Source organism: Staurois parvus, unplaced genomic scaffold, assembly GCF_062004578.1.
Source record: "Staurois parvus isolate SC_StPar_1 unplaced genomic scaffold, SC_StPar_1.0 ptg003636l, whole genome shotgun sequence".
Lineage (NCBI taxonomy): Eukaryota > Metazoa > Chordata > Amphibia > Anura > Ranidae > Staurois > Staurois parvus.
In genome coordinates, this window is record NW_028321432.1 from 21,980 (window position 1) to 46,222 (window position 24,243).

General features: G+C 56.6%; 1 protein-coding gene across 1 annotated transcript in view; it reads right to left on the reverse strand.

Moving 5' to 3' along the window:
• LOC149427595 (neuralized-like protein 4) overlaps positions 1–24,243 on the reverse strand; it is a 60,726-nt gene that overhangs the window by 21,550 nt on the left and 14,933 nt on the right. The window contains exons 14-22 of the mRNA XM_089667870.1: positions 20,768–20,866; positions 19,066–19,206; positions 18,813–18,977; positions 14,727–14,885; positions 13,528–13,707; positions 7,665–7,758; positions 7,465–7,569; positions 7,168–7,312; positions 5,173–5,282 (exon numbers count right to left, since the gene is read on the reverse strand). Coding sequence (XP_089523996.1) covers positions 5,173–5,282; positions 7,168–7,312; positions 7,465–7,569; positions 7,665–7,758; positions 13,528–13,707; positions 14,727–14,885; positions 18,813–18,977; positions 19,066–19,206; positions 20,768–20,866 — 1,198 coding nt within the window. The remainder of the gene's footprint in view (positions 1–5,172; positions 5,283–7,167; positions 7,313–7,464; positions 7,570–7,664; positions 7,759–13,527; positions 13,708–14,726; positions 14,886–18,812; positions 18,978–19,065; positions 19,207–20,767; positions 20,867–24,243) is intronic.

Below are 24,243 nucleotides of genomic sequence, written 5' to 3' on the forward strand. Positions count from 1 at the left end.
ACCATGGGTGACTGCTGACTGACCGGCCAACTATCCCCCCTCGAGGTGCCCTCACTAAATAGTCCGCTCTGTTTCTCAGCCGCAGGAAATTCCCCAGCAGCAGCCAATGTGTGTCCCGGCCTCCTGAAACAAATATGTCCGACTTCCGTTTCTGGCCGCTACAGCACATGTGCGCACGATCCTCGCATGCCCATTGAGTGTGCACAGATCCGCGCACGCGCCCTACAACCGGTCACGAAACAATGGCGAGCACTCCCCCTGGTGGAAACCTCAGTCAACAACACCTCTCCTTTCCCTCCAATTTAGAGCTTTGTTGTTTCTCTTTACAGAGAGAAGAAAAGGAAGATATCTTACCAGTCCTGCCCCAGGTCCCTGACTTCCACCAGGCACCAACCTTCACCCATCACGGCAGGTATTGTCATACAGATCTTCAAGGACCCGGTCCCCATACTGAGGGGCCACTGCCTCAGACCCGTATAGCACCCCGCTGGAAGTACCATGGTCAGAATTAAAACTGTACAGGGTTCCATCTGCACGGGGTCCAGCGCTGTAAGGCTGCATTACAGGCCAACCCTAAGGATTCTTCTCCTTGGGGCGAGGCTCGGATACCAACCATTTTGGCTCATAGCTTTCTGAATGGATCCGATTAAAGTCCCTGATTCTCTAATGGAACCCTTCTGGACCTTCAGGTAAACTCCAAGAGTACAGCAACACTTTCAGTGACCATCCACGTTACAGACACTGGCAAAAAAAACTGAAGTACTTCCTGTGTAGGAGGGATTATATAGGGGAGGACCTCCTCTCTGATTGGTCAGCCAGTGTCCATTCACCTATAGGTGGCCTATAACCCGCATAGTTATGAATAGCCTGCTCTGTGTCCTGTTATGTACGATAAAGAAATATGGTGGATAGAGGAGGAGCCTGCGGAGGAGAGCATAATCTCCCAACCTTCAAGATGTAGATCAGGATACAAGATTCCACCAATGACCGACTCCATGTTCTGCCAGGGTGTCCAGGACGTCTTCCCGTGCGGTGGACTGGTATCCATCACGTGGATATTCTACTCCCAGACTCCAGAGCTGGATTTCTGAGCCACCAAGCCTGGGACACCAGACTGATGTGTTCTTGGACCGGACTTATCTGTCCCACAATACTGCTTTGTATGGATCTGGAGTGAAGCTGGGCAGAAGTGGGACTACCTGGAAGAAGGCCACCATCAGACCCAGGACCCGACTCCTGGACTGAAGTACATGAGTCTGGAAGCGAAGAGTCTGAAGTATCTCCGGAGGGGGGAATACTACGACTCAACCCAGAGACTCCAAGTGGTGAGTCCGTTCCAGTGCAGATTTCTGAAGGGTCCATCCGAATGGCTGTCTGGGAGCGAAGAGTCTGAAGTATCTCCGGAGGGGGGAGTACAACGACTCAACCCAGAGACTCCAAGTGGTGAGTCCGTTCCAGTGCAGATTTCTGAAGGTCCATCAGAATGGATGTCATACTCAAACCCATGTGTCAGGAATGGGCTCACCTGCCGTGAGGGCTGCAGTACCAGTGCTGGCCAGCGGGTGCTTTCAGCAGCCAGGATCTCACTCCTGCAATCAAGCCATCACCTGAGGCTGATTGCAGGAGGTATATTTAAGCAGCACCAGGCCTGCAATCAGTACCTTGGTGTTGTCCCATGAGCCCCTGTATCTTGTTCCCGATTGTCCTGTACTCCTGATTGCCTTGCTGCCGACCCTGCTTGATCCTGACCTTGCTGACTTCTGCTTTGGCCCCTGGCTCGTTGGACTACTCTTCTGGATATCCCTATCGATCTGAACTCCTGTTACCAAACCCGGCGAGTGACCCGACTACTCTTTGCCTGCTGCCTTGTACCGTGCTGTCCCCACTGTTACCGACCCGGCCTGTCTCACCACACTTGCTACTCTGCCATCCATCCGTCCTGCAGGGACCTATCTGCCTCTTCACACCAGGCTCTTACCAGTGTATACCTCTGGCGGATCCCTCTACCACAGGCGGGTGTACTCAGGGGCCGCGACCTGGTCACTGTCTGCTCCAAGTCCATCCCCACCATCAGGGGCCCTGGTGAACGAGCAGGCTGGGGCTTAGACTCCGCGCTCTGGGGAATCCGGTCCTGTGGATTGCTAGAGGTACCGCCTGGTGGTCCCACCTCTCCAGCCCCGACTACGCCTGTGTTCCCGCACATACTGATATTAGTGGAAGGTTGGTATTGTTACTGTGCGTTTTGTATATTTGGGCGGCTAACAATAAATTATATTGTTGTTACATCATTCCTGAAGCCTGTTACTTCCCTGTGTCAGTCCACACATTTCTGGTCATACCCGGATCCCTGACACCATGGGGTTTATTTACTAAAGCTGGAGAGTCCAAAATCAGACTCCCTTCTGCATAGAAACCAATCAGCTTCCAGGTTTCATTGCCAAAGCTTCATTGAACAAGCTGAGGTTAGAAGCTGATTGGTTTCTATGCAGAAGGGAGTCTGATTTTGGACTCTCCAGCTTTAGTAAATAAACCCCCATGGGTCTTAATGTGGAACTTGATTTAATTGGTTTCATTAGTGATTTGTAATTTCATTGTTTACATCGTCTTCATGTCTAGATGTTGTATTCTGTATCTTGGGATTTATTGTGGGTCGGTTCTAGGAACGTTGGTGTCATTTTTTAGCCATTTTATTTGTTTCTGTAAGGGATGTCCACGCGATGCGTCCGCTTATATGCGGATTTTACAGGTTTTAATAGTCTCCTATATTACCAAAATTCTCCCCGTTTTTGAATGTTTTATTTAGTAACTACGCCTCCCCTAGTTTTGTGCCGGCAATTTGCGGCTTCTGGGGTCTTGTATGGTCTCACTTTGGATTGCGGATTGATGTTGCATCCTCTATTTGACTTGCGGGTTTGAGGCGTGGCTCCACTCCCACTGATGAAGTCCCTGCCCTGGACGTAACGCTTATAGGGGGAGGAGCTTGAGGCGTGACGTCACCCCGTGGCCATCCTGGTTTCCGGGCGTGTTGCCGTTATAGGATATGTGCGATCCCGTACTAGCACTGGTCTCAGTGCCGCTTTTGTGTGTTTTTAGCTTCTGTAATAAATTGAGAAGACTAGATTGTGCCGTCTGCTTCTATACAAGTATTCCCGCCCCTTTGAGGGATTGTCCGAACTGGGAAGGAGGATATACAACCCACACCAAGAGTTCTTTACCCAAGCAGGGGGCGAGCCCTTTGTGACCCCATTGGTAATGCAGCGGCCATTTGTAAACTGGTGGTGGAAGCAAGAAGAGGACCAGACTCTGGTCTCACATGGTGTGGATAATACGGGACTATATGACTTTATTATCTGGGTATTTATCTTTGGATACATGCTTAGGTTGTCCCGCACTACATTGATTTACATGGAAAGTGTTGTGAATTCACAGCTTGCAATCTTTTATGTTCACTTTATATCATTCATTTTGTTTTGTTGGTGTACACCACTTGGATTGGTTTTGGTTGTGCCGATTGATTTGGTCACACGAACTGTCGCCATGTCTAGAAAGTTGAGGTTAAATTGTCTGACAGACGACCTCCTGCCGAGGGGTCAGTCAGTACAGCCCTAAGAACACAGCAGAGCTTCTACTGAGGCCAGCACCTTGGTGAACCCCCCCAAGGCCCAGAAGATATGATGAATGGAAGGGCCACAATCTGGAAGTTTATGGCCCCCCACAATAAAGCATAGGAAACGCTAGGGCACTGAAAAGATGGGGACATGCAGGTGGACAGGTGCTCTTGCCACTAGTAGTGTCCTTGATAATGGTGACCAGAGTGGATCCAAAGAGGTGTCGTCCCTCAAAGGCCAAAGTGTCCTCAGCCTGTGAACAGACAGGAGAGTCAGGCAGAGAAGGTAAACCTCCAGCAGCCGGTCACAACTACAGCCATTTTCCCTGAACGTTCTATGACCGGAGGATCAGCCACTTCCAATATAATGGCTTCCACCCGCTTATCGTTGTGTCCATAAAGAGTGGTACATCTTCGTGTGGAATGGTGGACGCCTTGTTAAGCTGGGACACAGTAGAAGCAGCACACCACTTCTTCTTCAGATGGGTACAAGGCTAATAAGGGTTTGGTGGGGGGAGGTAAAAATAACTTGTCAGGGCATTTCCGATCTCTATAGAGGAAGACTCCAAACACCGGGAAAGTCTTTGGGGCCTTCGGGGTTTGCGACCCAAGACTGAGATCGCACTAGTAGATGCAGCAGGGTGATCCTTTATCCCCAAAGAGATGTTCACCACACCAATAAAAGTCAAACCTATTGGGGAGCGATAGAAGTCTGCGACTCCTGGGAGAGAACCTCGTCCACGAAGGATTGCAGGGACTCAAGAGTCTCAGCAGCTGATGGCAGATCAGATACAGAATCTGCAGAAGGGGGGAGCGTGCTTGTGGCCACTGTGTTCAGAGGCAGCAAATGGCTGGGTGATTTGGGTCACAAAGTCACGCCTGACTGTAGTAAGAACCTCCTTGGACCCAGCACAGGTAGTTGTCACACCCAAGAGAACTAGGAGAGACTCCGAAAATGGGATAGACTCTAGGAACAAAGGGCCACATGGGCCCAGGTTGCAGACAGCTCCAGAGCGGTTGGTACAGTGTGAGCTGGGGGCCCTCGGTACAAAAAGGGACTGGCCCCCCGTGTCCACCATGTTGCAGCCATGTGGCAGTTAAGAACTGAAAGCTCAGAGACGAGGCTTCAGGTACTCAACCCAAAGAGCTGGTAGCCGGCGAGGGTCAGATGTCCAGAGGTGACTGTAGGCGGGCACCGGGGACAGACTGAACATCTGAAGCAGCAGCAGGGGGATGTTTCCTCGGTGCTGAAGGAGAGAAGACTCCACCCAGCGGATGACTCCAGCGCTTAACCCCTCACTATTACCTCTTCCATGGCAAGATCCGACCAATAGAATTGTAAATGTACCCCTTGATCTCAGCAATGACGGAGACCCTGTCCTCTCTGGACACCTCCTCCATGGATGCCTTCTCCTCAGCAAAAGGAGCAGCAGGGTTACGTTGGGCTGGTCTGCAGATTTATTGTACATGATTCTCCTGTATAACCCAAAGGTGAAAGGACTTCCTGTGTCCCTCAATGGAGGGAAACAAACCTCCTTTTCCAAAAATGGCCCCGTTGCACGTACCTGGCATCAGTTCTCCTCGGTCCAGAGTCCGGCGAACTCCTCCCGCACTACTGCCCTGGTAGGCGATATGCCACTTCTTGTACTGTGTACAGGAGAGCCGAGGGCTGAGCCTACCAGAGAAAAAAGGTGGAGTCAGAGGTGGAGCTGTATGACAAAACACAACTGGGGAGGGGTCAGCCATACCAGAGGAGGAGGGATTGGGAGGGGCCGTCCATACCGGAGGAGGAGGGATTGGGAGGGGCCGTCCATACCGGAGGAGGAGGGATTGGGAGGGGCCGTCCATACCGGAGGAGGAGGGATTGGGAGGGGCCGTCCATACCGGAGGAGGAGGGATTGGGAGGGGCCGTCCATACCGGAGGAGGAGGGATTGGGAGGGGCCGTCCATACCGGAGGAGGAGGGATTGGGCCGTCCATACCGGAGGAGGAGGGATTGGGCCGTCCATACCGGAGGAGGAGGGATTGGGCCGTCCATACCGGAGGAGGAGGGATTGGGCCGTCCATACCGGAGGAGGAGGGATTGGGCCGTCCATACCGGAGGAGGAGGGATTGGGCCGTCCATACCGGAGGAGGAGGGATTGGGCCGTCCATACCGGAGGAGGAGGGATTGGGCCGTCCATACCGGAGGAGGAGGGATTGGGCCGTCCATACCGGAGGAGGAGGGATTGGGCCGTCCATACCGGAGGAGGAGGGATTGGGCCGTCCATACCGGAGGAGGAGGGATTGGGCCGTCCATACCGGAGGAGGAGGGATTGGGCCGTCCATACCGGAGGAGGAGGGATTGGTCCGTCCATACCGGAGGAGGAGGGATTGGTCCGTCCATACCGGAGGAGGAGGGATTGGTCCTCCATACCGGAGGAGGAGGGATTGGTCCTCCATCCCGGAGGAGGAGGGATTGGTCCTCCATCCCGGAGGAGGAGGGATTGGTCCTCCATCCCGGAGGAGGAGGGATTGGTCCTCCATCCCGGAGGAGGAGGGATTGGTCCTCCATCCCGGAGGAGGAGGGATTGGTCCTCCATCCCGGAGGAGGAGGGATTGGTCCTCCATCCCGGAGGAGGAGGGATTGGTCCTCCATCCCGGAGGAGGAGGGACTGGTCCTCCATCCCGGAGGAGGAGGGATTGGTCCTCCATCCCGGAGGAGGAGGGATTGGTCCTCCATCCCGGAGGAGGAGGGATTGGTCCTCCATACCGGAGGAGGAGGGATTGGTCCTCCATACCGGAGGAAGAGGGATTGGTCCTCCATACCGGAGGAAGAGGGATTGGTCCTCCATACCGGAGGAGGAGGGATTGGTCCTCCATCCCGGAGGAGGAGGGATTGGTCCTCCATCCCGGAGGAGGAGGGATTGGTCCTCCATCCCGGAGGAGGAGGGATTGGTCCTCCATCCCGGAGGAGGAGGGATTGGTCCTCCATCCCGGAGGAGGAGGGATTGGTCCTCCATCCCGGAGGAGGAGGGATTGGTCCTCCATACCGGAGGAAGAGGGATTGGTCCTCCATACCGGAGGAAGAGGGATTGGTCCTCCATCCCGGAGGAGGAGGGATTGGTCCTCCATCCCGGAGGAGGAGGGATTGGTCCTCCATCCCGGAGGAGGAGGGATTGGTCCTCCATCCCGGAGGAAGAGGGATTGGTCCTCCATACCGGAGGAAGAGGGATTGGTCCTCCATACCGGAGGAAGAGGGATTGGTCCTCCATACCGGAGGAAGAGGGATTGGTCCTCCATACCGGAGGAAGAGGGATTGGTCCTCCATACCGGAGGAAGAGGGATTGGTCCTCCATACCGGAGGAAGAGGGATTGGGAGGGGTCCTCCATACCAGAGGAGGAGGGATTGGTCATCCATACCAGATCAGAGGTGGGAGGGTTCAATCGCACCAGAGAAGGGAAGGAAGTGGGGGTTGTCAGCTGTAGTGGAGCAGGGCAGGATAGTGGGGGAGTGGTCAGCCATAGAGTGGGAGGGGTCACACATAGCAGGTCAGGAATAGAGGGGGGTGTCACACATACCGGAGAGAGAAGCTGCACCAGCCGTTGGGCTCTGCGTATTCCCGGGGAGGATCGCCCCGTTTCCTGTACATCTCGTCTCCTCGCAGTTTGTGGCACGAGTCGCAGTGACAGACGCTCAGCTTGGGCTCCTCCATGAAATATCCATCTACAGGACAGACAAGACGGACACAGTTCTGTATGGAACCTCCATTTTACCTGATTATATGTGGCAGAGGAATCATGGTCAGTCCCTTAGGAGGCGCCCCCTGGGGGGGGACAGAGGACATGGCAGCAGGGTCAGAGGTCAGGGGTCCTCACCTGGAAGCAGCAGAGACTCCTTGAACCTTAAACACAGAGCGAGGTATTCACAGCTCAGCAGGGTGAGGGGATCCGGTGGGGCCCAACATAGACTCTCCTTCACTCCTGTACACAAAGCCTGGTCAGTGACAGCACTCCGCACAGAACAGTGGGGGGTGAGGGGAAACCTACCGTCCACCATGTCTGCAGGGGAAACCTACCATCCACCATGTCCGCCTTCTCCCGCTCTCCAGGAAGATGGCCTTCATGAGTATCAGACTCCGCCCCCTGCGCCTCTCCTGTCACTATGGAGACCTGCAAGAAAAGACCATCATACAGTCAGATACATTACAGCTAACATGTGGGAGAGAAGGGCCACAAGCAACCCCTTCCCCCAACATTATATACAATGGGACAGGAACACCAACCACCCCATCATTATATAGCCTGGACCAGGGACAGACCACCCATCATCACACCCACTGGACCACGGACAGACCACCCATCATCACACCCACTGGACCACGGACAGACCACCCATCATCCCACCCACTGGACCAGGGACAGACCACCCCATCATCCCACCCACTGGACCAGGGACAGACCACCCCATCATCACACCCACTGGACCAGGGACAGACCACCCATCATCCCACCTATTGGGACAGACCACCCCATCATCCCACCCATTGGACCAGGGACAGACCACCCATCATCCCACCCACTGGACCAAGGACAGACCACCCATCATCACACCCACTGGACCACGGACAGACCACCCATCATCACACCCACTGGACCAGGGACAGACCACCCATCATCACACCCACTGGACCACGGACAGACCACCCATCATCCCACCCACTGGACCAGGGACAGACCACCCCATCATCCCACCCACTGGACCAGGGACAGACCACCCATCATCACACCCACTGGACCAGGGACAGACCATCCATCATCACACCCATTGGGCCAAGGACAGACCACCCATCATCCCACCTATTGGGACAGACCACCCCATCATCCCACCCATTGGACCAGGGACAGACCACCCATCATCACACCCATTGGACCAGGGACAGACCACCCATCATCACACCTATTGGGACAGACCACTCCATCATCCCACCCACTGGACCAGGGACAGACCACCCCATCATCCCACCCACTGGACCAGGGACAGACCACCCCATCATCCCACCCACTGGACCAGGGACAAACCACCCATCATCCCACCCACTGGACCAGGGACAGACCACCCATCATCACACCTACTGGGCCAGGAACAGACCACCCCATCATCCCACCCACTCGACCAGGGACAGACCACCCATCACACTTACTGGATCAGGGACAGACCACCCATCATCCCACCCACTGGATCAGGGAGAGACCACCCCATCACCCCACCCACTGGACCAGGGACAGACCACCCATCATCCCACCTATTGAACCAGGGAAAGACCACCCATCATCACACCTACTGGACAAGGGACAGATCACCCATCATTACACCCACTGGACCAGGGACAGACCACCCATCATCCCACCCACTGGACCAGGGACAGACCACCCATCATCACACCCACTGGACCAGGGACAGACCACCCATCATCCCACCTATTGGGACAGACCACCGCATCATCACACCCACTGGACCAGGGACAGACCACCTCATCATCACACCTATTGGACCAGGGACACACCACCCATCACCACACCCACTGGACCAGGGACAGACCACCTCATCACCACACCTATTGGACCAGGGACACACCACCCATCACCACACCCACTGGACCAGGGACAGACCACCCATCACCACACCCACTGGACCAGGGACAGCCCACCCATCACCACACCCACTGGACCAGGGACAGCCCACCCATCACCACACCCACTGGACCAGGGACAGCCCACCCATCACCACACCCATAGGGCCAGGGACATCCCACCCATCACCACACCCGTAGGGCCAGGGACAGACCACCCTATGATCCCACCCCATAGGACCAGGGACAGACCACCCATCATCCCACCCCGTAGGACCAGGGACAGACCACCCCATCATCCCACCCCGTAGGGACAGGGACAGACCACCCATCATCCCACCCCGTAGGACCAGAGACAGACCACCCATCATCCCACCCCGTAGGACCCGAGACAGACCACCCATCATCCCACACGTAGGACCAGAGACAGACCACTCATCCCTCCCATTGGACCAGAGACAGATCACCCATCATCACACACGCAAGACCAGAGACAGACCACCCATCATTCCATCCATTGGACCAGGGACAGACCATCCATCACCCCACCCACTGGACCAGGGTTGGACCCCTCCCCATCATCACACCTGTAGGCCCAGGGACAGACCACCCATCATCCCACCCATTATACCAGGGACAGACCACCCATCATCACACCTGTAGGACCAGGGACAGATCACCCATCATCCCACCCACTTGGCCAGGGACAGACCACCCATCATCCCACCCACTGGACCAGGGACAGACCACCCATCATCCCACCCACTGGACCAGGGACAGACCACCCATCATCCCACCCACTGGACCAGGGACAGACCACCCATCATCCCACCCACTGGACCAGGGACAGACCACCCATCATCACACCCACTGGACCAGGGACAGACCACCCATCATCAAACAGATTGGACCAGGGACAGACCACCCATCATTAAACAGACTGGACCAGGGACAGACCACCCATCATCACACCCACTGGACCAGGGACAGACCACCCATCATCACACCCACTGGACCAGGGACAGACCACCCATCATCACACCCACTGGACCAGGGACAGACCACCCATCATCACACCCACTGGACCAGGGACAGACCACCCATCATCACACCCACTGGACCAGGGACAGACCACCCATCATCACACCCACTGGACCAGGGACAGACCACCCATCATTAAACAGACTGGACCAGGGACAGACCACCCATCATTAAACAGACTGGACCAGGGACAGACCACCTCATCATCACACCCACTGGACCAGGGACAGACCACCTCATCATCACACCCACTGGACCAGGGACAGACCACCCATCATCACACCCACTGGACCAGGGACAGACCACCCATCATCACACCCACTGGACCAGGGACAGACCACCCATCATCACACCCACTGGACCAGGGACACACCACCCATCATCACACCCACTGGACCAGGGACAGACCACCCATCATCACACCCACTGGACCAGGGACAGACCACCCATCATTAAACAGACTGGACCAGGGACAGACCACCCATCATTAAACAGACTGGACCAGGGACAGACCACCTCATCATCACACCCACTGGACCAGGGACAGACCACCCATCATCACACCCACTGGACCAGGGACAGACCACCCATCATTAAACAGACTGGACCAGGGACAGACCACCCATCATTAAACAGACTGGACCAGGGACAGACCACCTCATCATCACACCCACTGGACCAGGGACAGACCACCCATTATCACACCCACTGGACCAGGGACAGACCACCCATCATCACACCTGTAGGACCAGGGACAGATCACCCATCATCCCACCCACTGGACCAGGGACAGACCACCCATCATCACACCCACTGGACCAGGGACAAACCACCCATCATCCCACCCACTGGACCAGGGACAGACCACCCATCATCACACCCACTGGACCAGGGACAGACCACCCATCATCACACCCACTGGACCAGGGACAGACCACCCATTATCACACCCACTGGACCAGGGACAGACCACCCATCATCACACCTGTAGGACCAGGGACAGACCACCCATCATCACACCCACTGGACCAGGGACAAACCACCCATCATCCCACCCACTGGACCAGGGACAGACCACCCATCATCCCACCCACTGGACCAGGGACAGACCACCCATCATCACACCCACTGGACCAGGGACAGACCACCCATCATCACACCCACTGGACCAGGGACAGACCACCCATCATCACACCCACTGGACCAGGGACAGACCACCCATCATCACACCCAATGGACCAGGGACAGACCACCCATCATCCCACCTATTGGACCAGGGACACACCACCCATCACCACACCCACTGGACCAGGGACACACCACCCATCACCACACCCACTGGACCAGGGAGAGACCACCCATCATCCCACCTATTGGACCAGGGCAGACCACTCATCATCACACCTGTAGGACCAGGGACAGATCACCCATCATCCCACCCACTGGACCAGGGACAGACCACCCATCATCACACCCACTGGACCAGGGACAAACCACCCATCATCCCACCCACTGGACCAGGGACAGACCACCCATCATCACACCCACTGGACCAGGGACAGACCACCCATCATCACACCCACTGGACCAGGGACAGACCACCCATCATTAAACAGACTGGACCAGGGACAGACCACCCATCATTAAACAGACTGGACCAGGGACAGACCACCCATCATTAAACAGACTGGACCAGGGACAGACCACCTCATCATCACACCCACTGGACCAGGGATAGACCACCCATCATCCCACCTATTGGGACAGACCACCCGTCATCACACCCACTGGACCAGGGATAGACCACCCATCATCCCACCTATTGGGACAGACCACCTCATCATCACACCCACTGGAACAGGGACAGACCACCCCAGCATCCCACCCACTGGACCAGGGACAGACCACCCCATCATCACACCCAATGGACCAGGGACAGACCACCCATCATCCCACCCACTGGACCAGGGACAGACCACCCATCATCACACCTATTGGACCAGGGACACACCACCCATCACCACACCCACTGGACTAGGGACACACCACCCATCACCACACCCACTGGACCAGGGACACACCACCCATCACCACACCCACTGGACCAGGGAGAGACCACCCATCATCCCACCTATTGGACCAGGGCAGACCACCCATCATCCCACCCCAAAGTACCAGAGACAGACCACCCATCATCCCACCCCGTAGTACCAGAAACAGACCACCCACCATCCCACCCACTGGACCAGGGCAGACCACCCATCATCCCACACGTAGGACCAGAGACAGACCACCCATCATCACACATGTAGGACCAGAGACAGATCAGCCATCATCACACATGTAGGACCAGAGATAGACCACCCATCATCCTACCCCGTAGGACCAGAGACAGACCACCCATCATCCCACCCTGTAGGACCAGAGACAGACCACCCATCATCCCACCCATTAAACCAGGGCAGACCACCCATCATCCCACCCGTAAGACCACTCATCATCCCTCCCATTGGACCAGGGACAGACCACCCATCATCACACCCATTGGACCAGGGACAGACCACCCCATCATCCCACCCACTGGACCAGGGTTAGACCCCTCGCCATCATCACACCCACTGGACCACCCATCATTCCATCCATTGGACCAGGGACAGACCACCCCATCATCCCACCCACTGGACCAGGGTTAGACCCCTCCCCATCATCACGCCTGTAGGCCCAGGGACAGACCACCCATCATCCCACCCATTATACCAGGGACAGACCACCCATCATCGCACCCATTATAACAAGGACAGACCACCCATCACCACACCTGTAGGACCAGGGACAGACCACCCATCATCACACCCATTGAACCCAGGCACAGACCACCCATCATCACACCCATTGAACCCAGGGACAGACCACCCATCATCACACCTGTAGGCCCAGGGACAGACCATCCATCATCACACCCATTGAACCCAGGGACAGACCACCCATCATCACACCCATTGAACCCAGGGACAGACCACCCATCATCACACCCACTGAACCCAGGGACAGACCACCCATCATCACACCTGTAGGCCCAGGGACAGACCATCCATCATCACACCCATTGAACCCAGGGACAGACCATCCATCATCACACCCATTGAACCCAGGGACAGACCACCCATCATCACACCCATTGAACCCAGGGACAGACCACCCATCATCACACCTGTAGGCCCAGGGACAGACCATCCATCATCACACCCATTGGACCAGGGACACTGACCTGCTCGCACTGCCCGTACAGGTCCAGAATGACGTAACACAGCTCCGGTAAGTCCTGGACTCCGACCCCCTGATCCAAGCCATTAATATAGAGGTGCAGCCCACCCGAGGAATCCACCAGGAGGCCCAGACACGTCCCCTCCGGACAGAGGTCAAGATTGGGCCCGTAACCTTCCCGGATCTGAGGAGAACATAACATCAGTGCCGGAATAATGAGACAGAAATGATGAGGACATATCACACATCAACACTAAGCACCGCCCCTGCAGTTCAACCATCAAACATCAGCAGTTCATTGGGCAGCACAGACTGACGGTTATATGAAAGTGGGTGGTGCTTACTGCCAGGATGGGTGGGGCAGTGGTTGAAGCTCCATGGGAAATCTGGGCTGCCGATCCAAGGGGTGACACCATAACTGCTCAACCCTATGAATAGTTTAGGATAGTTCAGGTTCACTTCAATTTAATGAGGTTTTCATCCCCAAGCCCCTCCCCCTTCCTGTGTGGCGATTGGTGATAGTACCCCTCCTGATGATTTGCACCAATCAGCTGTTCAACAGAACAGCCAGGAGAGCTTCCAGGGACGGGTGACAACATAGCATAGATGGCTGAACAGCACTGAGAGATTGAGACCTCCGAGCAACTGATTGGTGGAGGCTTTGTGTAAAGATTTCCACCAATCAGAAGGCCAAGGAAGGGGGGGGGGTGGAGCACTTCAATTATTGGTCTGCCCATAGAGGAAGATTTCCACTGGGGACACCTTGGCCCCAGTGCAACCCTGGGGACACCTTGGCCCCAGTGCAACCCTGGGGACACCTTGGCCCCAGTACAACGCTGGGGACACCCTGGCCCCAGTACAACCCTGGGGACACCCTGGCCCCAGTACAACCCTGGGGACACCCTGGCCCCAGTACAACCCTGGGGACTCCTTGGCCCCAGTACAACCCTGGGGGTACCTTGGCCCCAGTACAACCCTGGGGGTACCCTGGCCCCATACAACACTGGGGGTACCTTGGCCCCATACAACACTGGGGGTACCTTGGCCCCATACAACACTGGGGGTACCTTGGCCCCATACAACACTGGGGGTACCTTGGCCCCATACAACCCTGGGGGTACCTTGGCCCCATACAACACTGGGGGTACCTTGGCCCCATACAACACTGGGGGTACCTTGGCCCCAGTACAACCCTAGGGGTACCTTGGCTCCATTACAGAGGATGGCGCTACGTTGGAAGATCCAGGCGCTCCTCTTGATGGCGGCGGCTGTAGCTGGAAAGTTGAGTCTCTCCGGTGAAATGCCGATGACTCCTAAAGAGAGCGACGACGTCCATCGCGGGGAGAGCTGATCTATCCTCACCTGCAGGACAGAGGACACGGTCCCACCAAACCGTACTACACCTAACTGCCACCCTCACCCCCACACTGCCCCTCACCCCCATACACACAGATACCGCCCCTCACCCCCATACACACCGCCCCTCACCCCCATACACACACACACCGCCCCTCACCCCCACACTGCCCCTCACCCCCACATACCGCCCCTCACCCCCACACCGCCCCTCACCCCCACACACACCGCCCCTCACCCCCACACACACACCGCCCCTCACCCCCATACACACACATACCGCCCCTCACCCACACACACCGCCCCTCACCCCCACAGTGCCCCTCACCCCCATACACACACATACCGCCCCTCACTTCCACACCGCCCCTCACCCCCACACACACCGCCCCTCACCCCCATACACACCGCCCCTCACCCCCATACACACACACACCGCCCCTCACCCCCACACCGCCCCTCACCCCCATACACACACACACCGCCCCTCACCCCCACACCGCCCCTCACCCCCATACACACACACACCGCCCCTCACCCCCACACTGCCCCTCACCCCCACATACCGCCCCTCACCCCCACACACACCGCCCCTCACCCCCATACACACACACACCGCCCCTCACCCCCACACTGCCCCTCACCCCCACATACCGCCCCTCACCCCCACACCGCCCCTCACCCCCACACACACCGCCCCTCACCCCCACACACACACCGCCCCTCACCCCCATACACACACATACCGCCCCTCACTTCCACACCGCCCCTCACCCCCACACACACCGCCCCTCACCCCCATACACACACATACCGCCCCTCACCCACACACACCGCCCCTCACCCCCATACACACACCGCCCCACACACACACACACACCGCCCCTCACCCCCATACAGCCCCTCATCCCCACACACACACCGCCCCTCACCCCCACACACACACACTGCCCCTCACCCCCATACACACAAATACCGCCCCTCATCCCCAAACACACACCGCCCCTCACCCCCACACACACCGCCCCTCACCCCCACACCGCCCCTCACCCCCACACACCGCCCCTCACCCCCACACACACCGCACCTCACCCCCACACTGCCCCTCACCCCCATACACACCGCCCCTCACACACACCGCCCCTTACCCCCTCACACACACCGCACCTCACCCCCCCCACACGCACACCGCCCTTCACCCCCCCACACGCACACCGCCCTTCACCCCCCACACGCACACCGCTCCTCACCCCCCCCACACACACCGCCCCTCACCCCCCACACACACACCGCCCCTCACCCCCCACACACACACCGCCCCTCACCCCCCACACACACACCGCCCCTCACCCCCCACACACACACCGCCCCTCACCCCCCACACACACACACTGCCCCTCACCCCCACACTGCCCCTCACCCCCATACACACACATACCGCCCCTCACCCCCACACTGCTCCTCACACACACACACACCGCCCCTCGCCCCTCACACACACCGCCCCTCACCCCCACACTGCTCCTCACACACACACACACACCGCCCCTCGCCCCTCACACACACCGCCCCTCGCCCCCACACTGCTCCTCACACACACACACACACCGCCCCTCGCCCCTCACACACACCGCCCCTCGCCCCCACACTGCTCCTCACACACACACACACACCGCCCCTCACACACACACACCGCCCCTCGCCCACACACACACACACCGCCCCCACACACACACACACACACACACACACACACCGCCCCTCGCCCCTCACACACACACCGCCCCTCGCCCCTCACACACACACACCGCCCCTCACCCCCATACACACACACACCGCCCCTCACCCCCATACACACACACACCGCCCCTCACCCCCCACACACACACCGCCCCTCACCCCCACACACACTGCCCCTCACCCCTACACACTGCACCTCACACACACACACCGCCCCTCACCCCCACACACACACTGCCCCTCACCCCCACACTGCCCCTCACCCCCATACACACACATACCGCCCCTCACCCCCACACTGCTCCTCACACACACACACACCGCCGCTCGCCCACACACTGCCCCTCACCCCCATACACACACATACCGCCCCTCACCCCCACACTGCTCCTCACACACACACACACCGCCCCTCGCCCCTCACACACACCGCCCCTCACCCCCACACTGCTCCTCACACACACACACACACCGCCCCTCACACACACACCGCCCCTCGCCCACACACACACACCGCCCCTCGCCCCTCACACACACACCGCCCCTCGCCCCTCACACACACACACCGCCCCTCACCCCCATACACACACACACCGCCCCTCACCCCCCACACACACACCGCCCCTCACCCCCACACACACTGCCCCTCACCCCTACACACTGCACCTCACACACACACCGCCCCTCACCCCCACACACACACTGCCCCTCACCCCCACACTGCCCCTCACCCCCATACACACACATACCGCCCCTCACCCCCACACTGCTCCTCACACACACACACACACACCGCCCCTCGCCCCTCACACACACACACCGCCCCTCACCCCCACACTGCTCCTCACACACACACACACACCGCCCCTCGCCCCCACACTGCTCCTCACACACACACACACACCGCCCCTCACACACACACACCACCCCTCACCCCTCACACACACACCGCCCCTCGCCCACACACACACACCGCCCCTCGCCCCCACACACACACACACACACACACACACCGCCCCTCGCCCCTCACACACACACCGCCCCTCGCCCCTCACACACACACACCGCCCCTCACCCCCATACACACACACACCGCCCCTCACCCCCCACACACACACCGCCCCTCACCCCCACACACACTGCCCCTCACCCCTACACACTGCACCTCACACACACACCGCCCCTCACCCCCACACACACACTGCCCCTCACCCCCACACTGCCCCTCACCCCCATACACACACATACCGCCCCTCACCCCCACACTGCTCCTCACACACACACACACCGCCCCTCACACACACACACCGCCCCTCGCCCACACACTGCCCCTCACCCCCATACACACACATACCGCCCCTCACCCCCACACTGCTCCTCACACACACACACACACACCGCCCCTCGCCCCTCACACACACCGCCCCTCGCCCCCACACTGCTCCTCACACACACACACACCGCCCCTCACACCTCACACACACACCGCCCCTCGCCCACACACACACACACCGCCCCTCGCCCACACACACACACACACCGCCCCTCGCCCCCACACTGCTCCTCACACACACACACACCGCCCCTCACCCCTCACACACACACCGCCCCTCGCCCACACACACACACACACCGCCCCTCGCCCACACACACACACACCGCCCCTCACACACACACCGCCCCTCACCCCCATACACACACACACCGCCCCTCACCCCCATACACACACATACCGCCCCTCACCCCCATACACACACATACCGCCCCTCACCCCCATACACACACATACCGCCCCTCACCCCCACACTGCTCCTCACACACACACACCGCCCCTCGCCCCCACACACACACACACACACACCGCCCCTCACCCACACACACCGCCCCTCACCCACACACACACACACATACCGCCCCTCACCCCCACACACACACATACCGCCCCTCACCCCCACACCGCCCCTCACACACACACACACCGCCCCTCACACACACACACCGCCCCTCACACACACACACACCGCCCCTCACACACACACACACACCGCCCCTCACCCACACACACACACACACACACACCGCCCCTCACCCACACACACACCGCCCCTCACCCACACACACACCGCCCCTCACCCCCACACATCTCATACTCCCAGTTCATTCTCTTCTTATTCCACACTGCATGCACTGAACCTGGAAGAGGAAGAGACGAGGAAGTGGCTGGGCCAGAACCACAATGCCTTGGTTGTAGCTGGACACACGTGTAGCTGTTCTGCTCCCATGTGACAGTAGTATGTTCTTCCCATGATTCCCCATAAACTGTAAAGAGTGGGGCTGGAGGGCCGGGACGGGATCACTCTGCAAAATACAGGAAGAGATTACCCTTGTGTCACCCTTCAGGAGGAGGGGCCAGCCTGTACCGGACATGGCACGGGGTGTCACTCACATTATGCTCGATGTCTTCCTCCTCTTCACTCTCAGATGTCACAGATGGCGGTTTGGTGGCATCGGATTCCTCTATTACGGAGGAGCTGACAATGGATACAGTGCTAACACAGCCGTGCAAATCCAGGACAGCATGGACACCCTGAGGAGGAGAGCAAGAATTCTCAGCCATGGCTCTGGATTCCCCATGGTCAGTCTAGGACAGGTGATTCCTGACTCAGCCTCTAGGGGTGCTATATGTATTGGGTCTATATCTATCCAGTCTGAGCTCTGCTGTACAGAATGGCTAATATGAGTCACTGTGCAGGTCTCTCACCCTCTGGCACAGTGTAAGGACAGGATGGGTCAGTGTGCAGGTCTCTCACCCTCTGGCACAGTGTAAGGACAGGATGGGTCAGTGTGGAGATCTCCCACCCTCTGGCACAGTGTAAGGACAGGATGGGTCAGTGTGGAGGTCTCTCACCCTCTGGCACAGTGTAAGGACAGGATGGGTCAGTGTTGAGATCTCTCACCCTCTGGCACAGTGAAAGGACAGGATGGGTCAGTGTGGAGGTCTCTCACCCTCTGGCACAGTGTAAGGACAGGATGGTCAGTGTGGAGATCTCCCACCCTCTGGCACAGTGTAAGGACAGGATGGGTCAGTGTGGAGGTCTCTCACCCTCTGGCACAGTGTAAGGACAGGATGGGTCAGTGTGCAGGTCTCTCACCCTCTGGCACAGTGTAAGGACAGGATGGGTCAGTGTGCAGGTCTCTCACCCTCTGGCACAGTGTAAGGACAGGATGGTCAGTGTGGAGGTCTCTCACCCTCTGGCACAGTGTAAGGACAGGATGGGTCAGTGTTGAGATCTCTCACCCTCTGGCACAGTGAAAGGACAGGATGGGTCAGTGTGGAGGTCTCTCACCCTCTGGCACAGTGAAAGGACAGGATGGGTCAGTGTTGAGATCTCTCACCCTCTGGCACAGTGTAAGGACAGGATGGTCAGTGTGGAGATCTCCCACCCTCTGGCACAGTGTAAGGACAGGATGGGTCAGTGTGGAGGTCTCCCACCCTCTTGCACAGTGTAAGGACAGGATGGTCAGTGTGGAGGTCTCTCACCCTCTGGCACAGTGTAAGGACAGGATGGTCAGTGTGGAGATCTCCCACCCTCTGGCACAGTGTAAGGACAGGATGGGTCAGTGTGGAGGTCTCCCACCCTCTGGCACAGTGTAAGGACAGGATGGTCAGTGTGGAGGTCTCTCACCCTCTGGCACAGTGTAAGGACAGGATGGGTCAGTGTTGAGATCTCTCACCCTCTGGCACAGTGAAAGGACAGGATGGGTCAGTGTGGAGGTCTCTCACCCTCTGGCACAGTGAAAGGACAGGATGGGTCAGTGTGGAGCTCTCTCACCCTCTGGCACAGTGTAAGGACAGGATGGGTCAGTGTGGAGATCTCTCACCCTCTTGCACAGTGTAAAGGACAGGATGGGTCAGTGTGGAGGTCTCTCACCCTCTGGCACAGTGTAAGGACAGGATGGGTCAGTGTGGAGGTCTCTCACCCTCTGGCACAGTGTAAGGACAGGATGGGTCAGTGTGGAGGTCTCTCACCCCTCTGGCACAGTGTAAGGACAGGATGGGTCAGTGTGGAGATCTCTCACCCTCTGGCACAGTGTAAGGACAGGATGGGTCAGTGTCACTATGAATGCACCTCAAGTTGTTGTCTCACCTTGGAAATGCCGCTGGCTGCTGGTCCCATGTCCTCTCCATTGATTAGAATATGCATTGTGTCATCGCTGTCACGCCGTACTCCCAGCCGGCAACCAACCTGTACAACATGGAGGACACAGGAAGAGTCATGGACACGATAAAGACACGGAGGAGAACACAGGAAGAGTCATGGACACAATGAAGACACGGAGGAGAACACAGGAAGAGTCATGGACACGATGAAGACACGGAGGAGAACACAGGAAGAGTCATGGACACGATGAAGACACGGAGGAGAACACAGGAAGAGTCATGGACACGATGAAGACACGGAGGAGAACACAGGAAGAGTCATGGACACGATGAAGACACGGAGGAGAACACAGGAAGAGTCATGGACACGATGAAGACACGGAAGAGAACACAGGAAGAGTCATGGACACGATGAAGACACGGAGGAGAACACAGGAAGAGTCATGGACACGATGTAGACACGGAGGAGAACACAGGAAGAGTCATGGACACAATGAAGACACGGAGAACACAGGAAGAGTCGTGGACACAATGAAGAGAGGGGGGACACAGGAAGAGTCATGGACACAAAGAAGACACAGAGGAGAACACAGGAAGAGTCATGGACACAATGTAGACACGGAGGAGAACACAGGAAGAGTCATGGACACGATGAAGACACGGAGGAGAACACAGGAAGAGTCATGGACACGATTAAGACACGGAGAACACAGGAAGAGTCATGGACACAATGTAGACACGGAGGAGAACACAGGAAGAGTCATGGACACAATGAAGACATGGAGAACACGGGAACAGTCATGATGAAGACATGGAGAACACGGGAAGAGTCATGGACACAATGAACACCTTGAGGATATGGGAAAAGTCATGGACACAATGAAGACATGGAGGATATGGGAAAAGTCATGGACACAATGAAGACATGGAGGATACGGGAAGAGTCATGGACACAATGAACACCTTGAGGATATGGGAAAAGTCATGGACACGATGAAGACCTGAGAGGACATGGGAAAAGTCAAGGACACAATGAAGATATGGAGGATACGGGAAAAGTCATGGACACAATGAAGATATGGAGGATACGGGAAAAGTCATGGACACAATGAAGACATGGAGGATACGGGAAGGGTCATGGACACAATGAATACATGGAGGACACAGAAAGAGTCATGAACACAATGAAGACCTGAGAGGACATGGGAAGAGTCATGCACACAATGAAGACACGGGAAGGGTCATGGACACAATGAAGATAAGGAGGACACAAGAAGGGTCATGGACACAATGAAGATATGGAGGATACAGGAAGAGTCATGGACACAATGAAGACATGGAGGACACAAGAAGGGTCATGGACATAATGAACACATGGAGGACACAAGAAGTGTCATGGACACAATGAAGATATGGAGGACACAAGAAGGGTCATGGACACAATGAACACATGGAGGACACAAGAAGTGTCATGGACACAATGAAGATATGGAGGACACAAGAAGGGTCATGGACACAATGAACAAATGGAGGACACTGAACCTAAGCCAGCAAGATGAACGAGAACCCACCAAAAACTGGTGGTGGACCAATACGGAATACGCAACTGGGAGGAAAAAGACAACCTGACATGGATAAAAGAACACTGGGGACAACCCCCAGAGAGGGACAGGTGTCAAGGGACCCTAAGAGAAAAGTGGTATGGATCAGCCAGTCCATATGGAAAGGCCAAGGTCTAATATCTCTGCCTGTTAGGGTCATGAGGACAAAACTTCATGGCTAAAGCTGGTCAAATATTGTTATATTTTTCAGGCTGAATGAAAAATCGACCCAATTCCTCCATCTACACAGGAAAAGTAGATGGAGGAATCCCCCTACCGGGACATTGTATTCTGACAGTGGGAATTGCTGCTGTCAGAATACACTGATCAGTGGCTGCAGCCTTCCAATGAACATCTTATTCCAATGCCAAGGATCCAAGATGCAGCCATGTGCACACAGCATTCCACTCAATGTGGATGTTACTCCCTGAAGAGTCAGATTCCAAGGCAACAGACCTCTGAAGGACCATCCGAATGGGGATGACACACTCCTATCATCCAGAAAAGGGGTCTGGCAATTTACCCTGTCGCAGAGGAACTCCCTCCCGGAGAGGAGTGCACTACAACGACTACAAAGGATTTCAAAGTAGGAAACTTAGTCAGATGGGGTTGTCAATGTAAAGGGAACCAATTATTTACAGGAATGAGACGGTATTCCTGGAGACTTTGTTACTCCAGTAAGAGCGACACCCTGGGGATGGTAGGAATAGCTAACTCCAGTCTCCTGAAGAGGATGAAGAATTGCGAAAGGACTACCTGATCTTCAGAAACAGGCCTGCAGGAAGCCAGGAAGGAACGGGTGAAGTGGTATTTATCGTGAAGAGGCTTTTACTCCCACACCCAAAACCCCCTCAGTGAGGTGGAAAGGATGGACTCTGCCTAATAAGGGGGCACAGGGTACAAGCCGAAGGATTTTTGAGGGATAACTTAAGCTGGTCCTCCACATTCACTGGACACAAAGTCGCCAACCCTGGATCGCAGAAAGGTCCATCCCGGTCGCGTTTTACAGGAATCAGGCTATTCAGAAAAGTGCGGAACACAAAGATCCTGAGAGCAGACTTTCTTTATGAGAGGAAGCCGGAGGACACCAGAATGTGGATGGAGAGGGCACTAGGCTGAACACAAGAGTCAATGTCCCAAGAAACAATTGGACTGCCCAAATGGATCCTTATCCAAGGGGAGCAGAAAACGCTAACCCTGGTCAGCCTTGTCGATCAGGAAGTCCCTCTGGGGAGGGGAGCCCAAGGAGTCCATGATTGACTGGACATGTCTTAGAGAAAGGGAGCCTTCGTGAGGAATGGCACAGCTTCAGAACCCGAAATATTATAAGGGCTCAGGTAAGAAGGGTCATGGCTGGGGGAACTTTAGATAGACTAGAGAAGATGCAGAGAAAATGAGAGGTCCCCTGAATATGAGAGCCTGAAGGGGGGCTTCCCAGGAAACCCCCCACTTGAAGACTTGGGGGCACCTTCAATGCAGGGGGATTGGTAGTTCTCTGAGTATAAGTCCCCTGGGCCAAGTCCATTTCAGAGGGGTGACTTGAATAGAGAATGTGATGGGAATGTCTTTGCAGCTGCAGGAGATCTAAAGGACTGAAGGCTGGAGACACAAGGCTGATCCTCCAAATACAGGACAGAACGCACTGCGTCAATGAGATCCAACACAATCCATGTACACCTGGGGGACACCAGGTGACTGAGGTGCTGCAACAACAATCTCTTCAGAAAGTGACTGCTGGGACTCTGGTGGTCTGGTCTGGGCGAAGCCCTCTGGAGGGTCAGTAATAGACTCTGCAGGGGAAGGCTAGGAGACCTCTGCAGTCAATGTGGGCAAACAGTTGAGCCTACATGGTCAGAAAATC